Raw genomic sequence first — 14,708 nt, forward strand, 5'->3', positions numbered from 1 at the left:
GTAGGAATATTGTAGAGCGTAATGCATGTGATGTGGTCTACAGAGAGTCATAGAGATTCATAGATATGTACAGCACAGAAACAGACCCTTTGGTCCAACTCATCCATGTTGACCAGATGTCCTAAATTAATCAAATTCCATTTGCCAGCATTTGACCCATATCACTCCATTATGGACCAGGCCAGACTCCCTCATAATATTTTAAGAAGGTAGCCAAGATCCTAATTTTTTTTAATTTTAAAAGTAAATGTGAAGTGGGTGGTCGAGGTGTGATGAGCTAGTCAAACCACTCGGCTTTAAGCAAAACAGAATGTATTTAAACACTATAGATAAAACACGAAAAAAGAAAGCAGAATTTAGAATAACTTAACTTTTGGAAAACGTAACCGAACACTCGATACAGTAACAACTAATTAACTGTTCTAATATAGTAACATCCCATAAGCACACTTCTTGGCTAAAAGATAAATTCACAACAGATTCTTACATGCAGGAAGGAACAATATCCAGAGAGATTTCAGAGAAAGTCAGTTCGGGATCATTTACTGAAGCTTATAACTCTTCTGGACTCAAACATCTTGTGACTGCTACAGCTAAATAAACCCAGAAAGCCTGGACTGGGAGAACTGACCAGTCTCCTTCCATTGTTAAACTGTTTAAAAAAAAACCGGAGGCCTCCTCTGATTGTTGACTTATGCGGTCTCTCATAGCTATTTCATCACCTCTGCCTTTACAACCTCTCTTGGAAAAAATCCCAGGACAAAATAACCTTCAAAACGCCTCACAGCGCCAGAGACCCGGGTTCAATTCCTGCCTCAGGCGACTGACTGTGTGGAGTTTGCACATTCTCCCCGTGTCTGCGTGGGTTTCCTCCGGGTACTCCAGTTTCCTCCCACAGTCCAAAAGTGTGTAGGTTAGGTGAATTGGCCATGTTAAATTGCCTGTAGTGTTAGGTGTAGGGGTAAATGTAGAGGAATGATCTGGGTGGATTGCGCTTCGGCGGGTCAGTGTGGACTTGTTAGGCCAAAGGGCCTGTTTCCACACTGTAAGTAATCTGTAAGTTTTTAAGGTGACAGCATCATCTCACCTCTAAAGCTTTCCTATTCATATACCCATCCAGATGCCTTTTAAATGTTGTAATTGTGCCAACCTCCACCACTTCCTCTGGCAGTTCATTCTATACACATACCATCCACTGCATGAAAAAGCTGCCCCTTGCATCCCTTTCAGATCTTCCCCTCTCACCTTAAACCTATCCCCTGTAGTTCTGGACTCCCCGACTCTGGGGAAAAGACCTAGGCAATTCACCCTATCCATGTCCCTCATGATATTATAAACACCAATAAAGTCATCCTTTCCCACCCTCCCGAAAAAATAGCCCCAGCCTATTCAGCCTCTCCCTATAGCTCAAACCTCCAACCCTAGCAACATTATTGTAAATCTTTATTGAACCCTTTCAAATTTAAGAACATCCTTCCTATAGCAGGGAGACCAGAATTGAATGCAGTATTCCAAAAGTAGCCTAACCAATGTTGCGTACAGCCACAACAGACCTCCCAACACCTATACTCGATGCACTGACCAATAAAGCAAGTGAACCAAATACTTTCTTCACTACCCTACCCTATCTGTGACTCCACTTTCAATGAAGTATGAACCTGCACTCCAAGGACCCCTTATTCGGTAACACTCCCCAGGACCTTACCATTAAATGTTTAAGTCCTGCCCTGATTTGCCCTATCAAAATGTACCACTTCACATTTATCTAGATTAAATTCCTTCTGCCACTGCTCAGCCCATTGACCCATCTGATCAAGATTCCATTGTACTCTAAGATAACCTTCTTCGCTGTCCATTGTTTGCTGTTTGTTGTGTATGTTAATGATCTGGACTTAAATATGGGTATGATCAAAAAAGGTGACAGATGACAAGAAAATTGGTAATGGATAAATACTGAGGAGGATCATGGAAAACTGCAGGAAGTTATCCATTGTCAGGTGGCAGAACAGTGACAAATGGAATTTAATCCAGAAAAGTGTGATGTAATACACTTGTGGAGGGCTAACAAACAAGGGATTACACTATGAGTGTAAGACCCTGGAAAGTATTGAATATCGAAGAAGACTTGATGTGCATACCCACAAATCCCTGAAGGTAGCAGGACAGGTAGATAAGGTGGTAAGAAGGCATATGGGATGTTTACCTTTATTAGCTGGCGCATAAAATACAGGCCCAGGGAGCTGAAACTGTAAAAAATGCTGATTATGTCACAACTGGAGAATTACTTGCTGTTGTGGTCACCAGATTGTAGAAGGATACGATTGCACTGTCGAGGGAGCAGAGGAGATTTACCAAGATGCTGCCTGGGCTGCAGGGGTCTGACCTATGAGGAAACATTGAAGAGGCTGGGGTTGTTATCCTTGAGCAACTACAGTTGAGAGAAGGCTTGATAGAGGTGAAAAGGATTATAAGGACCATAGAAAAGGTGGATAAGAAGACTGGTCAATTATAAAAAGACAAGTTTATTTTCCATAATGTATTTATTTGTCAAAAATAAACTTTTAGGTGAGGGGACAAGTCAGCCACTCCCCTACAAATTTAAAGTAAGATATTAGGGGTAATACATTTAAAACTTTCACATAGTATTTAATGGAAATGAATAGCTAGGAGAGTGGTGGGTACCTGTAACTCACAACCTAAAAAGATGATGGAGGCAGGAAACCTCAAAACACTTAAGAACTATTTAGAAAGCACTTGAGACACTATAACATATAAGACCACACGCTAAGAGCTAGAAAATAGGGTTTTTTTAAAATTCATTCACAGCATATGGATGTTGCTGGCTAGGTCAGCATTCATTTCCCATCCCTAATTACCCTAAGGGGAGTTGCGAGTCAACCAAATTACTGTGGGTCTGGAGTCACATGTGGTCCAGATCAGATAAGGATGACAGATTTGTTTCTCTAAAGGGCATTAATAACCTTAGATGGGTTTTTCCTGAAAATCTCACAGTTCGATGGCCATTATTAGACTCTTAATTCTGGATATTTTATTGAATTCCATCATTTGCCATGGCAGAATTTGAACTGAGGTCCCCGAGTCCCTCACTTAATAGTCTAGCGATAATACCACAAGGCCATCACCTGCCCAGGAGATTTACCCCATTATAATTTACTTGACGATTGACATAGACATGAAGGGCCTCTTTCTGTGCTACAAAAACTCTGACTCTGTGACTCCAATTGTAGTGATTTCACTTTGAAACTCAATGGGAAAATTCAGGGCTAGAATTGATACCCATTAGCTATGATCAGACAGGAATCTAGCACATAGATGTGGCAACAGATTTCTTCCTCTTCTTTGCTTGTCTGTAAATCAATATCAAACCTCGTGAAAACTAGACCGAACAGCAACAGAAATTAATTCATGGGAACATTATAATTTGACACCCAGTCACATAAGACAATAATCAGGCAAATGATCAAATGTATGGTCAAAGGTTTAAATTTTAAGAAGCGTCTTAAAGGAGAAAACAGAGGTAAATCACAGAGAATTAGAGCATAATTTCCAGGGTAGAGTGTTTAGATAGATGATTACATGGCTATTAATGGTCAAGCAATTAAGATTGGAGATATTCAAGAGACCAGTATTTGACAATGTAGATATCTCAAAGAGTTTATGGCTGAAGGAGATTACAGAGGTTGGGAGAGGTGATGCCACGGGAGGATTTGATAACTGGAATCACAGTTCTAAATTCGAGTCATAGAGCCAATGTTGCTCGGTGAGTACATGAGTAACACTGTTGGCTGTGATTAAATCTATACAGAATGAGTGAAATAAAAAAGCGATGCACACTGAGGAGGGAGCTGAATGCAATCTCTATTCTAGCATTGTAGGATAATCCACAAATTACAAAGACCTGGTTACTTATTTACACAAATCTACTTTTTGATTGGAATAATAATTGAATTCAGGACCTCCTGGTACTTTGCGATAAATAGACCAGTCATATGCACAACTATATCTACGTAAAATCAAAACTGCCACATGTTGATGGGAAGCCACTCAGTTGGTGACATTCACATTTTGGTAAAAACTAAAAACACATGAATTCAACATAGAAATGCAAGATAGCCCCCGGGAGACTTTTTAACCTAAATAATGTTCAAGAGACAGTGTCTTGTCAATTCTCTGATAACATTGGGGCATAACTTACAGGCAAGTTGGGAGAGCAACAAGGAGCGAGTAACTTTGGTCATCTAATTCTGCATTATACTAATGTGGTGACCATCATGAACTGCTCCCAGCGTTATGATATACATTCCATTTCATCCAATGGTGGTAACATTCTAAAGTAAATTTTCCTCTCAATGGTGATTCTGTAAGCCTGTTTTTATTTCCATAATATTGCAATCCAGAGCAGTTGTTAGGAGAGTTGCTATGGTTACAGTTCGCGTAAGGAGCCATCTGTCATGTTGTTTCATCATGTACACTTAATAAATTCAATTTTCTACACACATGGGAAAAAGGTGTCATGGACATCACAGGAGATAAAACTTCTGTTTTATTTACATTGATCTTAGATTAAATAAATTTCCCTGCAAAGCAGAACCTCGTAAAATCTGTATTTTTTTCATATCATGCTTTAGATAGCCAATACGCAGTAAATTAAAAACTGTATTTGAATGTATCTTTAAAAGGAGGTCTCTTATATTTGGAATTAGAAACCAATCAATAATCAAAACCTGCTGAGAATATCCACATAAATTGAATGAAGGGACAGATTATGATAAGGATCTTTAGAATTGCTCTCCTCCTCTCCCACTCCCCATTAGAGTATAGCAAGTTATTTTTAAGAAAAGATGTACTTGTTAATTAAAGGAGTGTTTAATTGTTTACATGCTGTGACTGTAAAAGACACAGAAAGATATATTTCCTTGCAAGTTTTTAAATTTTGAAGAGAATTGTATTTATTGTATCTCTCACTTTAAATAAAATGATTAAAACTCACCAACTTAAACTCATATATGTGCTTCAAGATTCATACAAATACACAAGTATTGGCTTCTTGCATGATTCCCCTCTTTTAGCTGACCAGTTATACAAGTATGATCATTGTTGATGGATTACAATGATTTACATAATTATTTTATCTCTGCATTAGTTCCCTTTTTAGCCAGAGTTCTTTGTCTGAGGTGATTACATCTAATGCTTGATTCCCACCTAGTTGAGTGCTTCTCATCCTCTTTTAGGTGCTTTTGGCGAGACAGCAAGATCTTCTTTAAAGAGATAAAATGGAAGGGGGAAGTCAAAGTGAACATATTTCCTGTGGAGAATGAGGCTGGGGAAATAATAAAGGGGAACCAGGAAATGGGAGAGAAGTTGTGTCAGTCTTCACAGTAAAAACCATTAATAACATGCCAACATTTTAAAATAGTTAATGGGCAAAAGGAGGAGTGGGAACAAATATAATAACCATCACTAGGGGAAAAAAAATGCGAGGGAAACTAATGAGACCAAAGACCTATAAGTCCCTCGAACCTGATGGGATGCATCCTGAGCTATTAAAGGAAGTAGTTACAGAGATAATAGATGCATTGGTAGTAATCTTCCAAGAGTTCTTAGATTCTGAAAAGTCCAACAGGATTGGAAAACTGCAAATGTAACATCTTTGTTTTAAAAAGGAAGGAGACAAAAACCTGGTGACAATAGGCCAGTTAGCTTAATATCTGTTTTTGGGGAAATGTTTGAATTTGTTATAAAGAGTACAACAGTAAAACATCTAGAAATGCATGATATGAGTAAGCAGACTCAGAATCATGCCTGACATATTTATTCACATTTTTTAAGGTAACAAGCAGCATAGATGAAAGGGAAGCAGTGGATATGGTTTTAATCAGGCATTGGTGAGGCTGCATCTGAAGTATTGTGTATCATGGGTTTTGGAAAATTAAAACCAACCCATCAACTATCTCACCCTCTTTTGCCTGATTAAAGAAGCATTACCTTCCTATTTGCACTAAATTTCTCTTACAATAGAATAACATTTTATTAACTTTCCTGATTACTTGCTGTACCTGCTTTTTAACCTTCTGTGATTTGTGCAACAGGACATCCAGATCCCTCTGCATCTTGGAGCTCTGCAAGCTCTCACCATTTAGAGGTGTTCTTGATTATTCTTTCATCCACATTCAAATTCTACATAATCTAGATCTATATTACTGCCAGGTTCTTACTGGAAACAAGGTGGTCTTCGTGGCTCAGTGGTTAGCACTGCTGCCTCACAGCACCAGGGACCTGGGTTCGATTCCCACCTGCCTGTGTGGGTTTCCTCCCACAATCCAAAGATGTGCAGGTCAGGTGAATTGGCCACGCTAAACTGCCCAGTGTTAGTTAGGGGTAAATATAGGGTAGGGGAATGGGTTTGGGTGGGTTATTCTTGGGAGGGGTGGTGTGGATTCGTTGGGCCGAAGGGCCTGTTTCCACACTGTAAAGAATCTAATCTTTAAAAAAAAAGACGTCGTTAAGGGAAAGAACAGAATTATAAAATGTAAAACTCTTCAGAAGCATAGGTAAAATATTCACCAGATAATGTCCTCATTCCGTTGTCTTTCCCTTATGGTACTTTCTCTGATGGTACAGAGAACACCGAACGGAGAATTCACCACAAAGGTATACAGGAAAGCCACATACGCAGACCATGTCCTAAACTATGAAAGCAACCACCCAAACACACACAAAAGAAGTTGCATCAAGACACTGTTCAAAAGGGCCACAACACACTGCAGCACACCAGAACTGCAAAAAGAGGAAGAAGAACACCTATACAATGTATTCGCCAAAAACAGATACCCCCACAATTTCATCAACAGAAGCCTAAGGGAAAGGCAAAGGAATGAGGACATGCCACAACCCAAAGGACTAGCCACACTACCATACATCAAAAACATTTCTGAACTGACAGCCTGACTACTGCGACCACTAGGACTCATAACAGCACATAAACCAACAGCCACTCTCAGACAACAACTCACCAGGACAAAGGACCTGATACCCAGCATGAGCAAAACCAATGTAGTGTACAAAATCCCATGCAAGGAGTGCACAAAACACTACATAGGACAAACAGGAAGACAGCTAACGGTCCGCATCCATGAACACCAACTAGCCACTAAACAACATGACCAGCTATCCTTAGTAGCCACACACTCAGATGACAAGCAACATGAGTTCGACTGGGACAACACTACTATTAAAGGACAAGCCAAACAGAGAACAGCCAGGGAATTCCTAGAGGCATGGCACTCATCCACAGATTCAATCAATAAGCACATCGACCTGGACCCAATATACCGGCCACTGCAGCGGACAGCTGGAACTGACAACCGGAAGCGGCAGGTACAAATCACTATAAATGCCGGATGAAACATCACAGAAGCGCTTCACAGGAGGCTCCCAAGCACTGAGGATGTCACCTAGACAGGGGACGAAACGTCTGCAACACAAATTCCCAGCTTGGCAAACAGAACCACAACAACGAGCACCCGCGCTACAAATCTTCTCCCAAACCTCGAGGGTAAAATATTAGCATGGATTCCATAGCTAACAGGAAACCGGATAATTGGTGGTTGACAAGATGTGATGGTGGAGTACCACAGGGATAGGTACTAGCACCTCAACTATTTACAATCTATATCAAAAACTTGGATGAAGAGATTAGAAGTATAATGACTAAATTTTCTGAGGACACAAAGATAGGTAGAAGATTAAATTGCAAAGACGACATAATGTATCCATTTTCTTTGCAAACTGCTTAATTGAGCATTTCACAGATGGAGCATATTGTGGAAAAACGTGGACTTGTCTACTTTGGCAGGACGACTAGAAAAGCAGAATAGTATTTAAGTCAAGATTGCAGTAGTGTGTTTTGGGTGAGTTGCTACGTGAATCATAAGAAAGTTAGTGTATAGCTGCAGCAAGCCGAACATTCATTTTTGCAAGGGGAATCAAATAGAATAGTAGAGGTTTTGCTACAGTTGTTCAGGATATTGGTGAAATCATATTATATATAACTGGTCTCCCTACTTAAGAAAGGACATTATTGTATTAGAAGCTGTTCATTGAAGGTTCACTCAACTAGGAACTTGGGATAAAATTATCTTATGTGGAAAAGTTAGACAGATTGTAATTGGAGTTCAAAAAAATGTTTAGTGAGTGGTTTAAGGGTGAGGTATGGGAGAGGCTGATGGAACAAAGAGGGTATGAGGAGATGTTTTGTTAGGAGGGTGCTTTATGCAGAGTTCCAAAACTGGACTGTTTCTGTGCATGAACAGAGGCCTTCTATTCTAATAGCTTCAGTATCTGTCCATCTCCATTGCTGCTGTTTGTGGCAGACTCGACTTCAGGCCATCCTCACTACCAAAGCTCCACCGATTGGCACCCTAGGTAGGAGGGAGTTGGTGACTCCAAACAATTTCCTGATGTTCGATTCCCATCTCAAAAATATGAACTTGGCCTCACCTCTCTTCCAGCTGAATGGCCTAGATAAAAGGGAATTTTGATTCTACACCATTCACACCAAACGTGCAACTTTTAACATGCTCTAAGGTGGTTATACTACAGAAACCCCCTCAAATATCAACCAACAATGGCAATATGACAATTTGCAGATGTCTAGGTCAATGGAGCATTGAGCTGTTTGGTCGTTAGGAGTCCCACAAAGGACAATGAAGTTACTTACAGCTTAAACATACCAAGTAATGAGTCTACTACTGGTAGGTTCTGGAAAACACTGCATGGAAGTTTGGGGCAATGATTTGTACACCCCACATTCCACTTTACTATATTGACACTTTGCAATTCCAAATGTATTATTGTCCAAACAAACAATAAATTGCTTTGAGAGGACTGAACTTCTTCTGTACCATACGATTCTACAGAGCACGGAGTCTGTACTACCAAAACTCTGCTAAATCTGCACCAGACCCACTTTCCAGAACTTGGCCCATAGCCTTGAACGTTATGACATTTCAAGTGCTCAAACACTTTTTAAAAAGCTGTGAGATTTCCAGCCTCAACTACCCTCTCAGACAGTGCATTCCAGATTCCCTCCAACTCTGGGGTGCTGCAGCGTGCTATGGTTTGTTTGAACAATGTTCTGATGCAGCTCAGTTTGTGGGTGTTGGGATGGTTGCTGTTATAGCTGAGTACTCTGTCTGTGTGGGTGGCCTTCCTGTATATGCTGGTATGGAGGGCGCCATTGGTTTTACATTCAACCATTACATTCAGGAAGGGGAATCTGTCGTAGTCTTCTTCCTTGGTGAAGTTCATGCCGGTAAGGACATTGTTTATGATTTGATGGGTTTCCTAACCAACACTTCACTGGAGGCGCACTGATGATGTCACTTAGAATAGTGACGAAACATCTGCAAACAAACTTAACAGCTCAGTGAGCAAGTCAACAACCTCATCTACAGCCCGAGCTACAAGCTTTCTCAAATACTCTGAATATGCATTTGAATATCCTTCCAAGATATTGACCCTCCTTTCTGCACAACTGACTCATTAAATGATGAAATACCTCCTCTCTTATACTGTTCCCTGTCATTCCTGAAGATCCTACACCCGGAATGATCAGTTGCAAGTCGTGCCCCTCCCTCAGCCACATCTCCAATGGCAACATTGCAATTCCACGTCAATCCATGTCCTTAATTCATCTGTCTTATCTATGATACTAGTATTGAAGTAGACTATGAATAAAACACTCTTACCTAAATTAACAAACTTTATTGTTTAGCAAAATATTTTATACATTTTGTAAAAAAAAACAATTTTTTACAATTTCCAGAGATTATTTTCTTCATTAAATAAACAGTGCACAAACAACAAGATGTATGATAGGTCTATAGCACATCATGTTCTTGGAACATTGAAAAGGTACAGTCCTGCAGGAAGGTCTTTGCGAAGACAGCAACAAGAAACAAGTATCATTTATACACTCAGTTGCATCACAGAACTGAACGGTATTTGCATGCAAACATAATCCACACTGCACAGGCAGATTCAGGGTATGGATACACTCGCACACGTACAGCCAGGCGTACCTGGTCCCCTCGACAGCAAACAATTTCCTCACAGAATGGAGACCTAAAATTTGAGAAGTAGGAAACAAATTAAAGCAAGTGTTGTCAGCTATGTCTGTGAGGCTTGCTGAGTCAGAAAGTCATGAGTTCAAGACCTGTTCCAAAGATGTGCACAAAATTAAGGTTGACACTACATTCATATAAATTAAATAAAATCTGGAATACAAACACTTCATGACCATAAATAAACCAAATCATTGTAAAAACACATCTAGCTCACCAATTATTTTTAAGGAGTGAAATCTGTCACTATTATTGATCTGGCCTACACGTGACTTTAGATGCACAGAAATGTGGTTCATATCAAATCTTTGAAATGGCCCTGCAAGCTGTTCAGTTGTATCATGGCAGCAGGTCACCACACGTTCAAGAGCAATTATGGATGGGAAATCAATTCTGGTTTTAACAGCAAAGCTCCATCCCATGAATTAGTTAAAAAGATAGTAGCATGGGAGGGCTGCATTGTCAGAGCTGCCATCTTTCAGATGAGCTGCTAAAATCAAGTCTCTGTCCTTTCACAAGAATATAAAGTATCCCAGACAAGACAATTACAGGAGTCATAGCCAATATGTACTCCCCAGTCAGCACCATTTATCTGAGATGAAATGGACATAATCTCAATAATGTTTGGAGGAGCTTAACTTACAAAAATTGATCATGAGTGCATAAATGAAAATGATTTTAAAAATCACTTCAGAGTGCAGCCCATCTAAACAACTCTGCTCAAAAATGTTTGTTTATTTACACTTGGTGCTGAAGATGTTCTTATCCCTTGTTCAAGTTTAGAATTTAAACCGCTTAAAATGTTCTGTTGGCATTGACCCCAGGCAGTGAAAGGATCTTTGGACAATGCTGCAACAGTTTGTAAACAGCCTGTGAATCAGAGGCTGTCAGGACAGGTTGACCGAAAAGCTCTGGCAATAATCATGGGAATTACCATCTTTGAAGGTGGGGTGATGAGCTGAGGGGGACAGTTAGATAAATCATGAATAAACCACTGATGCGCTACATCTACATTTGCCTTTTTATAGACTTACATTTTAAACAATAGACTGATTAAAACTTCTGAACTGTTCCAAGGTCAATCTTAGACAACAATTCCAAAACATTTTAAACAAAGACTTGATGCTAAAAAAAATCTGTCAAAGCTTCTCAACCGGGAGAAAGTGAACACTGCAGATACTGGAGATCAGAGTCGAAGAGTGTGCTGCTGGAAAGGCAGCATCTGAGGAGCAGAAGAATCAATGTTGAGGATAAGCTCTTCATCTGGAATTTTTTGACTCAGAGCTTCTCAACCATCAGGATATTTCACAAGAACACCAATTCAAATGGAAAGCTAACATTTATGTGGAGAATGCACCCATTCATGCTTATTGACAGCTAAGAACCTGACAGGTTTCTGGTCATTTGATGATTCTTCCAAGTCAATGGGTAAGCAGTTCCCTTTTATTGAAAAGGGCCAAAAGTTCCAGACTTTTAAATTTCACTGCCTTTTCATCTAACCTTTGTATTCTCATCCACTGTTACTGAAGTGAGGTTACAAAACCATAATGTATTACAATAGGGAGAGAGAGATTGTATGTACATACACGATGAGCTGTATAATCTCTCTTCCCTGCAGACAAAACAAAATCACTGTTGGAGGTGGGGCAGGACTATGTTTTTACCTTAAACATGTTGCAAATGCTCTCCTTGGATTTCGATGGACAAAGTGAATAGGGAAGCCTTTGAAGGTATGTCCATCTGGCACTGCTCTTTTGATAGCATCCTGGAATTCCTCATTACCTGCAGACACTCCTGTTGTGCGCTCAATCTCATATGCAGCCAGTGCTGGTGACAGCAGGTAAGACAGATGGTCATCCCACACAGTGTTCAGACCGAGATCCTATTGAGTTAGAAAGCGTTATGGTTATAGTAACATAGCACTTAGGAGCAGGACGGGGTCTTTAGGCCCTTCAATCCTATTTCAATTAATCAATAAGATAATGGTTGATTTGGTTGGGATCTCAATACTACCCTCCTGTCTGACGCCAATTCTCCTTGACTCCCTTTTCAATCAAATCTACCAACTCTACTTTGAATAAATTCGCTTACATCAGCCCGAAAATCATGAAATGTGTATATTTAATTAAACAATGATATCAAGACATTATGTTATCACAGCACTGAGGTAGTGTGTTTATACAGACAAAAAGCACAGTAATAGTTCAACAAATTATTCCATTAATCTTTCTGGATGCTGCAAATTGCACTTCAACGGTTTACAGCAATGTACAAGTGTAAAACAGCTAATGACAGCAAAATTAGGTGACTCAGGCCCCTGTCCAATGCAAATAAAAGGAGGTTTATCTTCTTTGTCACACCATATTTGCAGAATTTCTCCAATAAATTTCAATCTTTTCTTGATAGAAAAAAAAACAACTCAGCAGTCTGTGTATGCTAATGGAAACATAACTTCAGCCAGAGCATCTTCTAAGCTTACATTTAAAAAAATTTTGCCAACCAATATTCCAATTCCCTCATTTACAAATTGAAACATTACTCAGTTTCGGTAAAGCTCTTTAAAGTTCTATAGATCAATTTTTTTTTACAAAATTCTTCAGGCGGTGTGAAAAAACACTTCCATTATGAATATTAATAATGTTCTCAACTATTTACTTTGTACAACATATTTTAGAAAAATTCCCTGAAGAACACAAATTAGAGTTGGGGTTGAAAAGTAGTGTTTCATTGTTCAATACATTATCTTGATTAGATTAGATTTTCTACAGTGTGGAAACAGGCCCTTTGGCCCAACAAGTCCACACCGACCCTCCAAAGAGCAACCCACCCAGACCCTACATTAACCCCTGACTAATGCACCTAACACTATGGTCAATTTAGCATGGCCACTTCATCTAACCTGCACATCTTTGGACTGTGGGAGGAAACCGGAGCACCTGGAGGAAACCCATGCAGATATGAGGAGAATGTACAAACTCCACACAGACAGTTGCCTGAGGCAGGAATTGAACCCAGGTCCCTGGCACTGAGAGGCAGCAGTGCTAACCACTGAGCCATCATGCTGCCTTATGGAAAAAAAGTTCATCTTATCAGGTTCTTTATTTTGATAAAACACAAACATCAGTTTTGATTGCACTATGGATGTGGATATGGCCCTTACGAGAACAAGGGATTTTAAAACAGATTTGGTAGCGAATGACCTGACTGAGTTTGTTTAAGGGAGATCAAATGAATGGAAAATGAAACGGATCAAATGGAATGTATATGGCAAGCTGCTTGCTCGCTTATTTAATAAAGGGTTTTGGATTTCCTCATGGACTGGAGAAGGCTCGCATGAGGACAATATTTTAAAAATTCAAATGGGAAATTAAAAGCCTATTAGCATAATTCCTGATCAGAAAGTTGCCTGAATGAATCATAGACATTCAGATTGACAGAGGAAACTATCCACCTGAGTTTTAGAAAATAATGTCTCATCAACTCGATTATGTTTTTGAGAAAATTACTAAACTAATAGATGTAGATTGCATTGGGGAAATATAGGAATAATCAGATATATTGATGTGGTCGGATGAAGGATGGGAGGAGGCTCACCATAGATGTAAACATTGGCCTGAGCTTTCACTGTAAACACTTTGGAATACACCAGAAGATAGGTTACTTACTAAAATGGAATCCTGTGAAATCAGCAGCCAGATTTTAGTTGGGATAAGGAAATATTACAGTTTGCTAGAAAAGGTGGTAATTAATGACACTGATTATTAATGAGACCCACACAACAAAGGCATTGGGGAAATTGCCTGTCATGATTGTAACAAGGTCAGCCAGGTGGACCCCAGAATGAGTTCCCAGATTGGGGCTGTTATTCTGGTCTAATCAGGAAGCCCTGATTGATAGATAAACAGGAGTATCAGAGGTGGGCACCGCCGGGTGTGGAGTGTTTTATTTCCCTCTCCCATTCTATTTTGATTTTTTTGATCACTTAGGCAGTGCCCTTCTCAACAAAGGGCAATGCTTGTCACTGGCCACTTGGGTATTTCTGTTCTTCCTGGTGTAGGAATAGGAATAAAAATTTCTGCACTCATTGTTCTTCACTGTGTCCTTCACCTGCACACACATGACATGGGTGCTGGGGAACAGTAAGCACTGGTTGGTGGTATTGTGGGGACTTAGAAAAAGTAGTAAACAGGAGTGTCAGAGGTACTGTTCACAGAGCTGAATCAGAGGAAGCTGGATCAATGTCAAGGACTTTCTATCTGTAAATAAAGGGTGACTTGATGACGGGATACTAGACTCTGTTGAGTTATTTCAGTGGCGATGAGAAATAATGCAGCTCCTGAAGAAATTCACTTGCAACAGTCATCTTTGAGTCGGGGTAAGCATTTCTTGCCCCATGCAGTTATTTGGGAAGCTTGACTCATTCAATCCTGCCATCGAAGACTGAACCAGTATGTGGAAAGAATGTGTTTTTTTCCCCCTGGCAAATGACACTGAGGCAGATGAAAAGGAACAAGTAGTTCTCCCGTCAGCTTGTGGAGCCACAGCTTTTTTAAAATTATTAGG

At 39.8% G+C, this 14,708-nt stretch overlaps 1 protein-coding gene across 4 annotated transcripts in view; it reads right to left on the minus strand.

Annotated features, from left to right (window-relative positions):
• Positions 1–9,772: 9,772 nt before the first annotated feature.
• The window catches only part of cep76 (centrosomal protein 76), a 60,797-nt gene continuing 55,861 nt past the window's right edge, over positions 9,773–14,708 (minus strand). For all 4 annotated transcript variants that reach the window (XM_043687722.2, XM_043687721.2, XM_087986705.1 and 1 more), the window contains 2 exons: positions 11,810–12,027; positions 9,773–10,146 (listed from right to left, as the gene is read on the minus strand). In XM_043687722.2, coding sequence (XP_043543657.1) covers positions 10,008–10,146; positions 11,810–12,027 — 357 coding nt within the window. In that variant the 3' untranslated portion in view covers positions 9,773–10,007. The remainder of the gene's footprint in view (positions 10,147–11,809; positions 12,028–14,708) is intronic.

This window comes from Chiloscyllium plagiosum, unplaced genomic scaffold, assembly GCF_037043375.1.
Source record: "Chiloscyllium plagiosum isolate Xiang-an unplaced genomic scaffold, Cpla_swu_hap1 HiC_scaffold_4, whole genome shotgun sequence".
NCBI classification, from domain to species: domain Eukaryota; kingdom Metazoa; phylum Chordata; class Chondrichthyes; order Orectolobiformes; family Hemiscylliidae; genus Chiloscyllium; species Chiloscyllium plagiosum.